The following is an 18,825-nucleotide window of genomic DNA, read 5'->3' on the forward strand; positions in this document are numbered from 1 at the left end:
CAAACAGCAACATAACAAATATCTTTCATGTGAAGACCTAGAAAACCTCCATGGTGACTTCCAGTCTTCTGCATTAGCCACCAAACTATCTTTCCTACCAAGTCATTTACTGAGACTCACCTATGAAATCATTTTATTATATGTAACAATTTGTATATACATGTTATATATGAAATCCATTTTACATAAGCAAAGATTAAAACACTATACAACATACAAAGAATTTATACAGTTGATCTTTCAAATTGGATACTATTAAGTAAACTAATATATGCACTTACAGCAACTTTAGGAAAAGGCAAAAGCCTGATGTACTCTTATGCAACTGGGCACATAATACGAATTTAAATACAGCAAAGTGGCAAGGCTGCCAGCACAGGGCAATTCAAGCCTCCAGACAGTTCTTTAGGACTGGATGTTATGCACCATACTCAAAATTCTTTTACCAATCAAATGTTTCACAAAACATACATTGTATACATTCTGGTTTTATTCAAAATAAGAAGTAATGTTAATAAAATAAAACACTGTATTAAGAAGAATATTTCATTATGATCTTACTAACATTAGATGTTGGCATATAGTGAGTTTGTAAACTCAGTAGCTGAATCCAGTTAGCACTGCATACACATACTTCAAAAGAGATATCAACATGTCCTAGCAAAGATGAATGAATCAAATTAGGGTATGGATCTGTGCTCCCAAGACCCAACTCCACTACTGAAGTCAAAAATTCCATATAACATACGATTTCTCCTGTTATATTAACACCCCAAAGTCACACTCTAATAACAGAGGTACACCTAACAATAGAAACATGTCCAGAATGTCTATTACTCACACCAGTATCCAGGACTTTCTACCTTCAACTCATGCAATGTTTGTTCCAGTTCACCAACTTTCATCATGAGTTCCTTCCACTTTTTTCATCAGTATCTCTCTATTCCCAGTCCCTCCCAATTGCCACCATTATTATAGCAGCACAAAGGCTCATAATAGTTTTATAACAGTGGAGGCATAAATGAGAAAATTATTTGGACAAAAAGAAGAGGGACAGACAAAACAGTCTTAAGAGTTGAGGATACTGGGGAAAATAACAACTTGCACAGACATAAAATAGTTTACGGTACTATTTTTAAAAAAAAGCAAAACTGAAATGAACTGAAAGTAGCACTGTGTTCGTAATTTTGTGCTGTTTCCTGGTTATCTCGGTAAGGCTGAAAGTGTAGCTATTGCTTTAGGCATTCCTCGGAAGGACCATCTTCTACTCCAGGCAACAGAAAAGTATAATGTAAACTGGCAATTTACAGACAGGACTTTTTAATACTTAGTTATGCAGATTATACTTTAAATAAAACAAAATTAAAAGAAATATCAAAAGATGAAGTGTTTATCTAAGCTCTCCAGGATGTAGTATAGCAGAGAGTGGATTGTATCAAATCCCATAGTGAATCTGATTGCCTTAACAAGGTCCTTAGAACCAATGAGTCTGTTGCTCTCCAAGTAAGTTTTACATTATTGCAAGAGATGGGGGAAAATTCCATCACTATTTTTGGGAGGAGGAGCAAGTGCCACTGTAATTTAGACAACAGTAAGGAAATGAAGGAGTAGAAGGGGCAAACCATGGAGAAGAGCAACAGATAAAGAGAGTCTTCTCCAATGCAATGGAACTGGAGACTATGCAAATTCATACAGATAGCAACGACTCCGCATTTCTCCCTTGGTGCTCCTCTGGATGTGCTCCGTTCTAATTCAGTCTCAACTGACAGAATACTAGGTTTTGCACATACTCTGCAAAAAAATGGACCTAAAAAATTTACATAATCTCTCAAGTCATGACAAGCTGATGCAAACACTGGTAAATTTGAAGCAACTTTTGTTTTCTACCAATTAAACACAGGATAAATGAAGGTTACATTTTCTTTACTACTATTTTATTTCCATGCTTTCAAATATCTATATACCCTTATTACTTTATTAAGTTCAAGACCTAGTACTAGGTAAGTATGAAGGGGAAATTCAGACAATGATACTGTTTCAAACTGCCTACAGATTCTGAAAACCATATATTCTGTTCAAGTTCTTCTTGGTATCTAGTGAGCTAGATTTGGTTTAGGTTTTGCTTTCCTCTAAAGGATGCAAATTGGGATCTTGGTGTACAATTTTGTTCCAAAGGTAGTATTTCATAGTCACAGAAAAAACAGAGCTGACTACAATATGGAGCAAGTTTAAGTGTATTTGGCAAATAAAAACAATAACTAAGAGATTTGTTTAAAGCGCTTCAGAGAAGAATAACTAAACTGACAGGATGAAACGATGCAGACGTAAATGCAATTTAAACTATTCTTGAGTACATTTCAACTATAATCTAGTGTGGAGAGAATTACTGCTGCTCACAGATATAGCCAGGTCATTTACTTACTTCACCATGTATCAGATTAACATCAGTTAAGCTTCATGTTCTATCTTGGTCTGTTTCAAACAGGACTTTAAGAAAATGCAGTTTTCTTCATCTGTGACAAGAGTTACTAGTTTACCCAACAGCCACAGAAACAGGGATAAACTGAGAAAGGAGGAGGATGCAGTGCAAAAAAACGTTTCATTTGAGGACTGCCACCACTTCCATTTTTTCATATATCTGCCTCTGCAGAATGTCAGATAAAGGCACTCTCAGCATTACCTGTAACCGCCTCCAAACTGCAGGCTTCTAGTTTAGCTGCTTTTCCTAGATGCTGAAAGCCACTCTGGCTTTTCATTCAGCTAAGCTTTACAAGTTCCTGATCTGAAAAGCAGAAATACGGTCTTTCAACTGAAAACAGATTTGCAGCAGCACTGCACACACCTTCACGCCAATTTCCTCACAGCATCACAAACTGACTGCAGTTTCAACGTCTTGTAATCAGTCATGCCTATTCATTTCTTTTTCCAAATAGATGCTTCCCTTCCCACCCCTCCCAAGAAAACAGATGTGAATTCCCATCTCCTTTCCATCTTCTCTTGTTAATTTTTGTTTTCAGTTTTCTCTACAGTGCAACCCACATTCTCTCAGTATCTTGACTCATTTTCCCCTGATCTCTGGATGTGAGGAAGCTTTAATAAAGATGTTCCAATTTCTTAGACACTGTCCTTGTTCATTCCCATCTAAACTAAACTATCTAAATTAAGCTCTCCCTACTGTCTTTCAGACAGGAAACTCAACAAGGTTAATGATTTCTACTCTGATTTGCCCACCAAAACTTAAGTGTGAATTCAGGCATTTTTACTATGTAACAAATTACAAGGCAACAGAAGATACACTATGGAATGTCATCTTGAAATACCTGTGAACCTCCACTCAGAAGAAAGCCTGTCATCTAGTTTCAATAGCTCTAAATCAGATTTTAAGTTTCTGAGGAAAACAACTGTTGTGTACAAGTCTAAGAGCAGGACCTCACAATACTTAATATTTAAGCAGTACCAGCAAAATTATTAAAAATAGAGCCATAGACTTTTTTTCTTGCAAGAAATGCCACATACTGTATTTCCAAGTGATCCTATGCATTATTCTAAGCCGATTATTTAAAAATTTGAATCACGGAAATACTTAACCCAGAGCTACCACAACACATATTTATGCATCAAAGAACAGTTTTACTTACCCTACAGTAACTGCAGTTCTTTGTGTTGCCTACAGATTCTCAAAATTTTGGATGCCTGCTGCAGCATGCTCTTATTTTTTCCTTTTTTTCCCCATAGTTGAAAATATAAGAGGGGTTAACTAGAAAGGGGGAAGGAGAGTTGATCATGCTCGATATAGAAGAAGCCAGGAACTGCAGAAATAGGTAAGGAAAGCAGGAGGACACAGAGAATTCTGTGACCAGCGGGGTTAAGTATTCCTACATAAAAGAGTATTAGACCGCTGCTAGGGTCAAAAAACAGAATTGTCAGCAGTAATTCAGGAAGACAGAACTGTTCAATAAGTACTTCTGTTCTATATTTAGGTAAAAGACAAATAATGGTCCTATCACTAGATGAGACTGAAAAGCTTCCCACTGACAGTAAGTCAGGAAGATGTAAAAACAGCTACTGAAATAAACACTTACTAAATCAACAGATCAGGATAATTTCCATTCAATAATTTTAAGAGAAGGCTCTCTTCTCTGCAGAAGCTCTCTGCAGTTTTAATGCTGCAAACCTTTGACCATGTGAATGTTCCAGTGGGTTAGAAAAAAGCTAGCACTGTGGTAATACTGAAAAAGGGTAAACAAAGACTCAAAGAAGTAGGGAAAGAATTAATACCACTCAAAATGGGATTATGGGAACAATTAGATTCAAAAGTAATTTTTAAAAAAATCAGTGATGACACTATTGTTGATATAATATACTTGAGAGTTCTGCACAGCAAGTGACTTATTAGGATACAGTAAAACATCTTGATTAAGAAAAATGAAGTACAAAACATACACTGAATACATGGATTAAAAACTGGCAAGAAGTTTAAATGCAGATTGAGAACTATCATTTCTGTATGATAAATAATGAAGACATTTCCCTGACAATCTGTATTTTTCCCCCTTTTGCCCTTAAAAATTACTACCTTTTGAAAAAACGTGTCTTCTACAAGCAGTGAAAGACAACGCATCTACGATCCAGCCTTATCTTCAAGATGGCAATCACAACTAGGATCCTGGTAAGCATTCCTGGTATTATGAAAAGACTCCTGTTGTCCTTGGTAGAAACTTCAGATGCTTTTTATGAGCCAGATGCACTGACAAGTTAGCTTGAGAGATGAGAACCAAAGTATGTGATCCTGCCAGGAGGTTCAAAAGACAAGAAAACTGCACAGAACCTGAAACAATGGACCTAAAGTGCTGAGACTGCAAAAAGACAGAAGATTAGTTTCCAGCCTTCTTTTTAAGTTGAAGCAGTACTGGAAATAAAATGTCTTGCCTCTTTCACTTCATGGATACTTGCCATACATCCCCCCAGGTGTAAGAGAGTTTTCCTTTTGCTTCAGGAGTATCTTGTAAAAAGGGTATTTGAAAAATGAAAAAGGAATGAGCACCTGAAACTGGGTGATATATTCTTTTGTGAACATCCTGAAGATATCTGAGCCTAAGATAACTCAGGCTAACCTCTTTAACCTTGAGAATCTAAGTTGCATCACCAGACACTCAGCATTCATGACAGAATATTCACTTAAGAGTCACATACATACAACAAAGTTTCACCTCACCACCATGGGCTGTAAGAAAATGAATTAGATTCTGAGCTGTTTTGGAACACAGAGCAGAAAAGCACATAAAGTACAGACAGAGGAAGGATGCAACAATTCAATCTTTTCAAGAATTTGAAGAAAAAATGCAATTCTATTCCACAGCAGTAGATACTGCATTAAAAAAAAAATAATTAGACTACAGTTATGCAAACTTTCTTACACTTGAAGTGACATAATTTACTATATGCTGTTATAAGTAAGATTGTGAAACACATACAAGCACGATCATCTAATTCTTCCATAATTTATTAATTTCCTTTGAAAATGAGAAAATAAGGAATGTAATTTAAGCATGCTGAAAGCAAACTATTTATACAAGACTGGTACATAAACAGCTCTAATTCCTGCACTAACTTAAATTTGTCAGTCTCCAATTTAATTTTTCATATCAAAAATAAAACAGTGGGGGAATTGTTTTTAACTATTTTGATTTACAACATGCAAACCAAATGCCTCAAATGTAAATGGGATAGCCCAGAACAGATGCTGTCAGATGAAAATATTTACTTAACATCATTGCGTCAGTTTACTTTATGCATTTCATAAGACTTTTTTAATAACCAGATTCAATTTCATAATAACACCATGCCCTTCTCTCAAAAGCTTGGTATAAAGAATGTCTTAGAAGAAAAAACTACATAACTGAAAGTAAAATTAATAAGGTTAAAAACTGGAACTTAAAAAGAAAAAAACTAACTTGTGTAATACTGAAAACTAGCCAAAACTTTTTATGAAGTTCCAGATGCCAGAAGAAAGCTATGCTTTAAGTAGCATTCTGCACTACTTCACCAGAAGCATTAAAACACTGAAACAACCATCCCTGCAAATAAAACTGTAAATACTCCACTTCTGTTTGTTTGGCGGTTTAGACTGTTTTACCTAACAGATGTTAGACCAAAGACTCACAAGATAACAGCAGATGAAAGATAAGTTGTCACTTGGGCAACTATTTACCTTGAAAATTGTCTATGAATTTTTTGGCCAGATTTAGTATAGCTAAATTACTTCAACATGACAAAGACTTCAGGTTCTGGCAGGAATGGAATGAACTCCCCACCACAAACAGCCAACCACTCCCACTCTCTATCAACTGTTATAAGTTGATCAACAGGCATGACTGTAATTTTCAATGGCAGCAGGCAGATGAGTCCGCAAGTAGCTGTGTATACTCCTGAAGAGGGGGAGCTGGGAAGAAAGAGGTAGAAATGAAGACCTCAGTTTTGCAGTGGCACTTTGAGTCAACTCTTGAAGGGAATCCCTTTGACTTTATTCCAACTGTAGACCAACCTAGGAAACTGTAGGGTTTTTTTTTTTTTATTATTTTTAAATAAACGAATCTTCCAGCTGAGTGTGTCTGGGTTGATAAGCAGCGAAGTCCCTTCTCAAGCCCATGCTACTTTCTTTCAGGTTACTTGCTAGTTTCTTCGGATGCTACTGGAATAGTCAAAAGAAGTATCAAAAAACCCCACATTCAGCATCTTATAAAAAGTTAAGCAACCCAGATAATATGTGGTAAAATCGCTTTTTATTTTCAGGAGATAACCAATCCAAAACTGATTCAGTATATTAATAAATTAGCTGAGACACTATTACAATTAGATTTTGATTAGCACTGTTAAGTCTCCCTCGTCTGGACGATGGCTTTAGGGAAAAAAAAAAATCCAGTAACTTAAAAATTCTTTCAAATTAACAAAATTTAGAGGATCAGAAACATGAAAACCAAGTTGGTACACTTCAGTACTCTGTTCTTTTCCAAAAGGAAGGTTACTTTATATGAAATGTTTGAAGAAGAATCTATAAACATGCTACTAAAAATAAATAGCTTTCTTGAACAGGTAAGTTGCTAAAGAGAAATGTGAACTGTGTGTGTAATGGCTCTTCTTATAACACAGAATGCAGTATTTTATTACAAACTGCCAACAAAAGGAGTAGACTACTAGAGAGCTTTCTCAAGTTTAACTTCCTCTCAAGACCAGATGAAGAAAGCCAGAACACAGGTGAGAAAGCTATCTCTTTGACACTGTTTAACACATAGACATGATTTGATACAGCTTTTTGTATTGAAAAGCAATGCTGAAGGAGGTTTCAGCTATGACTAACCAATACCCTTCCCTTCTCCACTGCAAGACAACACTAAGCACAATGAGGAGGAATATGAGCTCTAATAAACATTTTAAGATAAAACAAGCTCAGCCAAAACTTTTCAGAACAAATTCAGTGCAATGCAAGTCTCTGCATATGTACGTATGCCTGTTAAAGTGGACATTTTGGCAGAAGCATAATTACTGGATATTTTTCAAAGAAAACTGTACGTTTCCTGGACAAAGCTATTAGCTTTGTTATAGGGTTGCGATGACTTTCCATTATGTAAACAAAATGTAGGACCTAGGTAAAGACATTTTTTCCTCTCACACACTCATGAGAACAGTAAAGATGTTCTCTGCTGCTTACCTGGGAAAGCGAGGCTTGGAAGAACACCTCTCACACAATCACAGAATCATTTAGGTTGGAAAAGACCTGTAAGATCATCAAGTCCAACCGTTAACCTAACCCTACCAAGTCCACCACTAAACCATGTTCCTAAGCGCCACATCCACATGTCTTTTAAATAACTCCAGGGATGGTGACTCCACCACCTCCCTGGGCAGCCCGTTCCAATGCTTCACCACTCTCTCCATAAAGAAATTTTTCCTAATATCCAATCTAAACCTCCCCTGGCGCAACTTGAGGCCATATCCTCTTGTCCTATCACTTGTCATCTGGGAGAAGAGACCAGCACCCACCTCTCTACAACCCCCCTTTCAGGTAGTTGTAGAGAGCAATAAGGTCTCCCCAAGCTTCCTCTTCTCCAGGCTAAACAACCCCAGCTCTCTCAACCGCTCCTCATAAGACTTGTGCTCTAGACCCCTCACCGGCTTTGTCGCCCTTCTCTGGACACGCTCCAGCACCTCAATGTCCTTCTTGTAGCGAGGGGCCCAAACCTGAACACAGTATTCCAGGTGCAATGGACCGTAGCTACCAAAAATCTAAAACCTAACCCACGGTTTTCACAGCTACACTGCTAACAGAGCAATCTATGTTATTTGGACTTCAGATAATTACCAACCATCTCTGATCCAAGACTAGGAGTATGTTCTGTTTATTTCTGCCTCAGATAGAAAAGTTTTGCCAAATGAAAACAGAAAATACAGCCCGACTGTATTCATTATGGAAGGAAGTACATTACCTGAGCTGGGGGGAGAAAATACAGGGAAACCCTTCTTACCTTGCCTCAAAGCTTGTTGGTAGTTTGCAGAAAAGAAGAATCAACTAGCCTCTCACCCTTTAGCTTTAACTTCTCTCATTCTGCTGTCCCTTCCACATACCTTCCTCTTTCAGTTTAAAACTAAACTGCTTTTCCCCATTTGCAGATCAGAAGAGCAATATATTTTTGACTGCAAAAATTTTTTTTATAATTTCACTGTCTGCTTCTAATTGCTTATTTATTATTCAACCTGAAGAAAGGGTGCCATATCATATTGTAAGGGGTTATAAACAAGAAAGGGAGGAACATCACTGAAAAATATCATCTCAGGCAACTTTTATATAGACAAAATACCAGACACATATGGAAAAGACACTGAAGGTCAATCAAGATAATTCAGTCTGATTCTGTTAGTTAGAAGCAGTTTCCCACTGATCATTACTTTGGAAAAGTGAGTTTCTTGTAACATAAAGGAGCGACCACCTAAATTCTCCTCAAATTTAGGGGATGGCAGTTTTAATACCTTCCAGTCCATTTACTATTCCTAGACAAGTAGGAAAAATGTCACTATAAATCTCCACCCTATCTTTAATATAACCAGGTGTTTATAGCTATTCACTTCAGGCAATAGTTTCTGCTATTCATCTACTGCTTCTGCCTATTTAATCACATTTCATATATCCCATTTACTCTCTTCCTTTCCCATGTGAACTTCCTCACAGGAAAATACAGTTAAGGAATGCTTGATGGAACTCCCTTGCATTTTATTATGAACCACCATTAAGACATTCTCAAGGGCCATCAATAGACAAAATAATACACACAGCACACAGGAGGCTCAACTTTTCTCAATTTCTTTTTCATGTGTCTTTTCTTTTGGTTCCTCTCTCCTTTTCCTTTCTATCTTTCTTCTCAAGTTTCTGCTATGTTACTCCACAAGCAATAACATTAGCTACATGATCCTATACCAAATATAAATGTCAGATATAAAGAAGTTATAATCCTCCTTGTATTTTGTATTAGCCACAGGGCTCTTTTTCCAAGAGCTGGATTCCAACATCTGAGTTTAGCTGTATTATCATGCACAATACATGCTTTTTGTTACTGATGTCTATACCCACTGTCCTCATAGGTAACAAGGTGTGATGGAGACAAACCAAGACTTTCTGCAGTCACTGGAAATAGAAAATTTAAGAACCAAGATTACTCAGCAGAGCAAATGCTCTGAGCAGCACACTCATCTGTTTGGTACTGTTGCCTACAAGCCAATGAAAAGCAGGCTTATCTAGGTCTGGGTAACTTTGCCTTGCTAAGTCCGTAATATAGAAGTCATTTCCAAACCAAAAAGAACTAGAAAAATCATCCCAGCTTATTATTTAAATTCAAATTTTAGATTTCAAAGGGAAAGCAAGCTTCCTGACATAAAATATACCAATATCAGTAAGTATTATAATCAGTAGACTTTTGAAACAAGCCCAATTCAGCAGCTCCTCTGGGCATTTTTCACTTAACATTGCGTTCTTCTCAAATGCTTAAATAGGCATACAATACAAAACATTCATGTTTTACTTAAACATTTATGCTTCAGTATCTTAATGAACCAGAGCCTTGGATCACATGATTATAGCAAAACAGCAATTCCCAAGCTACTTTGTGCAACAGTTCCCTCCCAAATTACCTCTACTGCTCACTCTCCCCATCATAACTAGCCTGGGTACAACGCCACAATGATGAGATTAAACGGCTTCTGGTACAGCAAAATGTCTTGAACCTCAATCATCTCTTATTCTTTCTTTTAGGTAGCTATGCCCTGAAATGTGAAATGCCCTGTATCAGATTTACCAAAAATAAACAGGCATGTTTATTTTTTTCTCACATTAAGAAATACCTATTTTAAGAAAATTGCCTTTCTTCTCTGCTCACAGAGATAAAACACACTGCTAAATTTAACATTAACAATTGTACATTCTGAAACATAATGCAAATAAGTAGTACTGGAAATTCACATGCATTCTTAAGCACAGCCTCCATTTTGATGTTTACATGCTTGTTTCACTTCTGCTTACATGAGTTTTGTACATCATAGTTACACTGATATCGAATCAGTAGGAAACGAATTTAACAAAACAACGGATCAATAACAGCACCTCAGCGGGTCTCAAAATTTTCACGGAAAAAAAATTGTATCAACAGAAATATTTGGATTTGCCATGAAAACTTCATCTATTCAGGACTGGGAAGAATGGGGTATGCTAATTTCCCCTTCCACAATTTAGTATGCAGATCTTCTGCATGGTAAGACTAATAAGCACTGATAAACATTGTATTAGAAGTGCTGTTAACTAATATGACCAGTTGGGAGTTACAGGAGCTTATACTAAGAGAAGTGAGGTGGGACTATGTTCTACCATTACAGCAGTTTCTAATGAAACAGGAGTTTCAAATAACATCTATCAACACTACATTTAACCCACTGTATTTTGTAGGCTTCCACTGTAAGACAATAATGTTACGATTACCACCATTCAAACAAACCACATGCAACAATAAAAAACAATTTTCTGCAAAAAGAGTAAAATAAATACCTGCAGGACTGCCAGCATTTTCTCCTTGATGCAGCTGAATACCAGCAGAATCTATAGAGTTTACTGTAACTGTCTGTAGATTTGGCAATTGAGCAGTGCTTAGACTAACTGGAGTTGACGTCAACGCCCCACCTGCTGCAACTTGACCAAGAGTGAGAGTCTGCACAGGGGTTAGAGTTATTTGTTGACCAGGTGCATTCTGAATTTGCAAGTTCTGCAAGTTCTGAACTCCTTGCACTTGAAATGTCTGCCAGGTTATCTGCCCAGAAGGGGTCACTGTTTGTGCCTGAATTAAAAAAGTTCCAGGATTCAGCTGCAGTTGAAGATTTTGGAGAGCCTGTTGAGATATACTTTGACTTGCCTGCACACCATGGATTGTCTGTTGCGCAATACCTTGTACAATCTGAGCTTGACTGGTTGGCTGCTGAGACTCTTGAAGCTGTATGTGTTGTACAATTGGCTGTGCTGTGGAGACCTGAATATTCTGAGCCTGCGTGTCATCAGAGACTGATGTCTGGATATAATTTCCCTGAAGATCAGAACTGTGAACTTGACCACTAGTTGTGGTCAAGTTGTTTGCATTTTGTTCCAATATACTTGAACTGTCTATGGTAACGGGCAATTGTGATGAAGATGATGTTGGCACAAATAAGTCATTATCAGTGGCGGTTTCTGTAATTTCAGGAGAAACTTGCTCACCAGTCCTTTCAGAAGTATCTGAACTATCCATGGCCTGTCCAGTATTTATCAAGTGCCCATCTGCATTAATGCCTGCTGTCATGGTTTGAGAACCACTGCCAAGTCCCAGAGAATCTAGATCAACACTATTGATGGGTACAAAAGTAATATTTCCTGGCAGTCCAAGAGGGACGTTAGCAACTACTTGTGCTTGGCCAGGAAAAGACGAACCACCGATTGCAACTCCCTGAACCTGGACTTGACCAGACTGTGATAAGATATTCTGAATATTAGCTGAAGGTGTTCCAGAGGCAATGATGGTTTGATTAGAGCCAGGAATGATCTGAATTTGACCAGTTTCTTGATTTATACTGCTATTATCAGAAGAGGCTGCAAAGCCAAGTTGAACCTGCTGACCATCCGCTGTCTGGATCTGGGGTATTACTTGGTATTGTACGTTAGACACTGTACCATTCGACGAATCTGATCCTGGTGCAACAGAAAAGATTTGTTGATTTTGCAAACTCTGAATAGGAAGGACATACTGCCCACTTGAAGTTACTGTGGCAGCACCTGGAATCTGTACTATATTACCAGCTTCATCCTTTATAGTGGCAGGAGCTGCAGACAAGACCTCCCATCTATTTGGAGTTCCTGTTAATTGCACAGAAGCCAAATCCCCTGTCTGAATAAAAAGAAAAAAAGAAAAGACAAAATTAAAACAAGAGACATACAGACTATATGCTAGAACAGTCATGCAATTCAACACTAGAGGTTGATACACTATTGGAAAACATGCAGTGCAGCCCATATGAAGAACAGCAACTGGATTTGAACTACGAAATACAGATTTTGTAAGTGAGCTAACGCCTAAGTCAGGGCAACCAACCTGTGGTTTGTGAGCTGCAAGTGGCTCATGAGCAAGTCAAATGCAGCTCCTGTGCCATGGCTATGTCAGGTGACCAGCAGCAGGGTTATTCTGGTGTGGGGGCTGCTGAGTAACCCAAATCCCTGGCCGTGGGAAAAAGGGAGCTGGCACGGGCTGCTGGAGCTGTCATCACCAGGTTACCCTGGGACTCAGCTACGCTCTTTACCTAGCCCAGCATCTATCACGCAGAAGTGGAGGAATTGCCGTGAAGCCAGTGTCACCTGTATCTCCTGGAGCTCCACTGCCTTTTGACTCTGTGTTATATATGGTATCGACGTGCATGTTGTGACTCTCAGCAGTATGGAGAGTGTTAAGAGCTGACTTAGTCACATGGTTGGAAAGATTGGATAGCCTCAGTTTAAGTTACGTGTAATACAAAGTCCTAGTATTTATAAGCTTGTATGAGTTACTGTTTCACTAGGGAAGAAGGTCTCTGAACTAAAGACTTTTACACTGAAATCACAGTTGGATTAGTCATAGGTATCTGTTGGGGGGGGGGATGGGTGAGGGGTGGAAAATATATCTTCATTAAGTTGGAACAATAGAAAAGGTCAATGTTTCAGAACAGACCCCCAGATGGTTAAAGATTAAAGAACTGATGTAGTATGTTTTTGTTTCTTATTCAGTAAAGAAAAGGTAAATTGCACTTACCTTTCTTTACCAAAGCAAGCTTTTTCAGAATAGAGTATTAAGAATTAGATTTAACATCCTGCAATGCTTAGCACAGATTTGTGTAGTCAACCGCCTTGGTATTGTAAATAACCATCAATCTAAAAAAGATGTAGTTAAGTTTCTCCTTCTCTTTTTTACGGCACTACAGAAAACCAATGGAATAATTTAATATTTAGCAACAGGTGAGTAAGTTGTCTCACAACTCATTCAGCTCTGTGAAACAAATTTTGTCTCTTTGGCAGAATCCACAGGACATGAAAGAAAAGCTCTAGTTTGTCCTTCTGCACTGATCCTGTGATCACTCCTGGTAGGGAAGTTACTGGAGCATATTGCAGCTTCCTTCTGATGCTGCACTCTGACTTCCTTTAGAATAAAACCTGGATATGCAAAATACAGCACACAGCTTATTCTTCTCGAACATGGCATTGAGACTTAGCCAGCCTGAATGAATCCCGCGGCATGCATCTGACTGAATTTAGTCCACAGCGTAGGCTGGGACTTGCTAGTTTCACTTTCTTATCCTATTCAGAGCTGTGACACTAAAATGTTTACATGTACAAGAAAATACTCCAAAGTCCGAGTACTTATTTTAAAAAATAGTTTTACTGTGCTTGGCAAGCTTCATTTCCAATAAGAAAACACACCTTGGTTCTAAATTCCTCTCAAGAGCTGTACAAATAATAATTGTGAATAAAAAAAGAATACTAGCAACCTTTTGCCCTCAAAGGTATATATAATCTTTCAGGTAGTTTATTAATAAATAGAACATCACCAGAACAAAACTAATTTTATGGCCTTAATGCTTCAAGGATCAGAAAGAGAAAAAGGAGTAATGGTAATTCCATTTTATTATTTTCTTTTCCTCTTATACTGATTAGCCTTTCATTTAAAGAACATATAAGCTTGAAAGACTAAAGGATTTAAATAATTTATGAGATTAGAAAATATTATGCAATATTCCATATCACACCATCTTATCTAGAAAAAGGCAAAAACATCCATTTTCCTCTGCTACCACATTAGCTTTAACTCTTGTGTTTAATATTGTTTACACATAGGTACCAGTTGCTGAAATGCTGCTAAGAAAGTTCGTAACTACTCAGTTCACTAGTGTATAAAAACTTATTAACTGAAGGTTTTATAAAGTATCAAAATACCCATAAAAGTCATAGATAAACATCAGTCAGAAAATACCAAAAGCAAAAATATGATTGTTATATGTTTAATGTGTGTCATTATAAAATAAATGTATAATACAGTGTGCTGATGGTATCTGTTAAAACAAGAGAGAAAGAAAAAGTAATGGGAACCATTACAAGTCTGATACAATTTCTCACTGATTTAAGACTATGTACAAGCAAATGTTGAATGTTCAGGCTATAACTGGACTGACCTAATACAAAATAATATGTGTATGTCTACTTATACGTAATAGATACAACTACACTCCACAGAAATAGTTCAAAGGGAACCTGTTACCTTCATGATATGGAAATGACCTACATTATTCTTCTCCTCCCCAAACATGCTGATTTCCATATCGCCATTCAACAGCCTTTGCCCTTTTCATGTTGGGCTGACATCTCTCCTCACCTGTTCATGATCTAGTGAAATCTTCCCTCAAATCCTGCTCTGTAAGAGTTTTAACTCAATAGAGCCACTCTTCTAGAAGATGCACTTGTCAGTCCATGGAGAAGTTCAGGGTAGCCATGCATGTGGATATGAAGCTACTGCTACACATAGTACATGAAACGCCTGTTATTCACATGTTGCTCTTACAGCTGGCTGTATCAGACACTACCAGATGAATCATGAGGAGGGAGGGGCAAAAAGAGGGTGAGGCTTTCGAGAAGCTATCTGGCAGCTATCAAAATTACTAGTACTAAAGCATGAAAAAACCCTGTATGGTAAAGCATATTTGAGGATGATCTCTAACCTCAACTGGTCATCAACCTGTCACAACAAGCTTGACTGTTATACCCTTTCTCAAAGCCTGCTGACCTAGCAGGACATTTCTTGGACTCCTTTTCCTACTAAAAAGAGTAGCAACCTTTCACTGCATCCTCAAGCAATTAAGCAATGTTGTAGTAACTCAAAGTTCTACCACTGATGTATGAGCAGCAATATCTACAGCCCACTCGCTTACTGATCTTTACAGCGCAGTCCTAATAGACCAGAGTTTGTTTGCCATCCGTGAAAAATACTTAGAAGGTAGAGATAAAGAAACAGTTATTTTCCTTATCAACTGATACTCAGACAGCAGTTATTTGGAAGCTGCTCCTTTAAGAGACGGCTGGATGGTTGCAATCCAAAGGCTCTGCGTCAAGAGGAAGGGACAAAGATCTGAGAAAAGTTCAGCATTAGCCCTACTCGGCCAAGGAGGAGAGAACAGGAAGCAAGGGGGAGTTCACTGGAAGCAGTATCAGGAAACAAGAGAAAGAGACAGGAACAGAGCAAAGGGAATAGCTGGCAGAAGGCATGGGAAGAATTAGAATCAAATGATACATCCACCTGAAGAAAGGTCAAGTACCACCGAAGAGTGGAAGCAACAACCACTGTTCAGCCTGTCTTTTGATTCTTTAATAATCCTTGTATAATTTCCACCGGGTAAAATAAAGAGATCTCCGAGTCAAAATTCTCATCCCTGAAGAATGAGGGGTCATGAAAAATAAAAATCTAATAACTGTCTTCTTCAGTTTGTTTAGAGAAAATTACAACAACATTAAGTCAAATGTGGAAGGAGACAAGAGAAACACATACAGAAGATAAAATACCTTTAAAAAGCGATCTAAACCATGTTGAGGGATGGGACTTGGGTTGAAAGAAATAAAACATCCTTCACCAAAATAAAACTAGCAAGGGCAGAAACATCCTTGTAAGAACTGATATATGTTGTAGGCACCTGCATTTCAATGTGTCAAATGTGATCAACTGGACACATGCCATTAGCTTTCAGTATTTTATTGCTAAAGAACTACCAAACATTTATCTGGGCCAGTCTATTGTGGACTGCTTTTTGCTGCACTTTTCATAAAGTCACTTTTGCCCCATTTAGTCCTGGAGCAAAAGCATCAGCAAAACAAGCAGAGGTGGACAGATAATGAGACACAAGCTCCTAAACATTTAAAAATCACATACCTAATGAACAAGATTGGCCACTGCCTCATCCAAATTGTTTTATGAAAGAGTTGGCGCTCTAATGCATGAGTTTAATACCATGTGTTTACCAAGCTACAGTAAACTACCTGTGCATTCTTAGGTCATTACAAATATAAGATAAAATACACTTGCTTCAACTCTTTCATTAAGGTATGAGCTAATACATTCTATCTTGTATTTGCCATAGGTTAAACTCATGTTCAACATCAGTCACTGTGGTTCAGCTGACACAAAGCTGCTTGTTAAGGCAAATTAATTCTGTTGCATGTTTCAGACCTCTGCCAATGAAGCTACTCCATTCAAAGAAATACATTTGCCCAAATCAAAAGTTTTGAGAATCAAAGACTGTTTCAGGGAAAAAGTATTATTTAGGGCTGCTTAAAATGTTATTTTAAAAGACAATTCTAATCTGGTGAAACATATTTAACATTTGATTGTGTCTCATTCAAGGAATGTCTCTATCTTTTTGCTTGAAATGGACAACTGGACCCAAAACTTTAATAGCTTGTTTTTAATTAGCAGAAGTTCAGAACCTGTCTAAATTGAGACAATACAATGTCCCTGACATTAGCAGAAACAAGAAAGCCACAGTATTAAGGAATGAGACATGGCAACAAGGAGGCATTTTTAACCAGATTGTATGCAACTTCATTTGTTTATTAATTATTAATCTGTATATGTGTATTAATCTCTATATAACTGCATGCCAAACTAGAATTTTGCGTAGAAGTTTGTGTGAAATGGTTCATTTTCCTCGTGCCTTCAACTCAGGTGCTGAACGCTCTACCAAATCATCAAGAAGGGCAAGAAAGAGGACCTGGGGTCTCAACTTGATCTTTGGGAAGGCAATGGAGCAAATAACCTTGAAAATAACCTGGGGAAAAAAATAAAATAACCTTCAAATAACCTAGGGAAAAAAATAAAAAATAAGGTGATCAGAAGTAGTCAGCCTAGACTTAGGAAGGGGAAATGATGCTTAATTAACTAACCTGACAACCTTCTACGATGAGATGACTGGCTTGGTAGATGGGATTAGGCAGGGGATATTATTTATCACTACTTTAGTGAGGCTTTTGACTCTGTCCCCCATAACATAAGAAAAAAATTTTTTTTTTTTTTTTTTTTTTTTAACCTTAAGGGTGGTGAAATAGTGGAATAGGCTGCCCAGAGAGGTTGTGGAGTCTCCATCCCTGGAGATATTCCAAACCCACTGGACACAGTCCTGAGCAATCTGCTCTCATTGATCCTGCTTTGAGCAAGGGGGCTTGACCAGACAATCTCCAGAGATCCCTGCCAGCCTCAACTGTTCTATGAAATCTTACACTTTTTACTAATGTTTAAATATCAGAGAGAGAACTTTTTGCTTTATGCTGTCTTTAAATGGGGAAATGTTTTAAAACATTTTTTTTCTTACTTTCTCTAAAACTGTAAAGAGAAATAAACCAAATTTTTTTAAGAACATCCTTAAAGCACCTGTAAAAGAACTTCTACACTTGGTTCTGATCCAGCACTAGGAAGACATAATTGGAATGGAAAAATCAAAGAACATTTTAAAAGATGAGCTTCTGGACAGCAGCAGGGGAAACATACTGTTAGGCACTACATTCTACCTGAAACTTCTCTGTTTTGCAAAAGCATAGAACAGAGAAAGGCAAGACAATCCCTGGCAGACTTTTCTGCGGTGGCTGAACACATTCTGGTACATCTGTTCACACCCAGAAACCTAGCATCAGGAAGCTATATTATCACCCATAAAGGAGAAAATGGATGTCAGAATAACTCCAAGCTTCCTCAAAACCATCATATAGGCCAGAGAGCTGAGAAGTATGCATAACTGTGACACATGGCATTCACCCATATTTTTGTCTAGTGGAAAACATGAAATTCAAAATGCCTTCATATTTCTCTATCCTACCAGCACTATTACTATTTCCACCTAAACTGAGGTTAAGCTAGCTGCATCTCAAATGGTTAATGTTCTAAGGCATAAACAAACTGGAATTCCAGATTTTCATTAAGTTCTGTGCAGCACTGATACTCAATTCTAAAGTTCAAGATATGCCAAAGCAGTCTTATAACACTCCAGCCTTTATTTGCAAAAGATACAAACAAATGCTTTGTCTACAGCAGAGAAACGATACTCATCTTCCCGACACTGCTAATTATTAACCTCTCCAAATGTTTTGCACATATTGCTGGTAAGCAAAAACACAAATAAATCATTCCCTCCTGCTTTTTTTAAAAAAAAAAGACTAAAGAATCAGTGCAGCCTGCAGTGTACTAGATGCAACTACATACCACA

At 37.6% G+C, this 18,825-nt stretch overlaps 1 protein-coding gene across 1 annotated transcript in view; it reads right to left on the reverse strand.

Moving 5' to 3' along the window:
- Positions 1-18,825, reverse strand: part of SP3 (Sp3 transcription factor) — a 36,608-nt gene that overhangs the window by 12,992 nt on the left and 4,791 nt on the right. Inside the window, exon 4 of the mRNA XM_059820338.1 lies at positions 11,087-12,449. Coding sequence (XP_059676321.1) covers positions 11,087-12,449 — 1,363 coding nt within the window. The remainder of the gene's footprint in view (positions 1-11,086; positions 12,450-18,825) is intronic.

Source organism: Gavia stellata, chromosome 8 (genome assembly GCF_030936135.1).
Source record: "Gavia stellata isolate bGavSte3 chromosome 8, bGavSte3.hap2, whole genome shotgun sequence".
Lineage (NCBI taxonomy): Eukaryota > Metazoa > Chordata > Aves > Gaviiformes > Gaviidae > Gavia > Gavia stellata.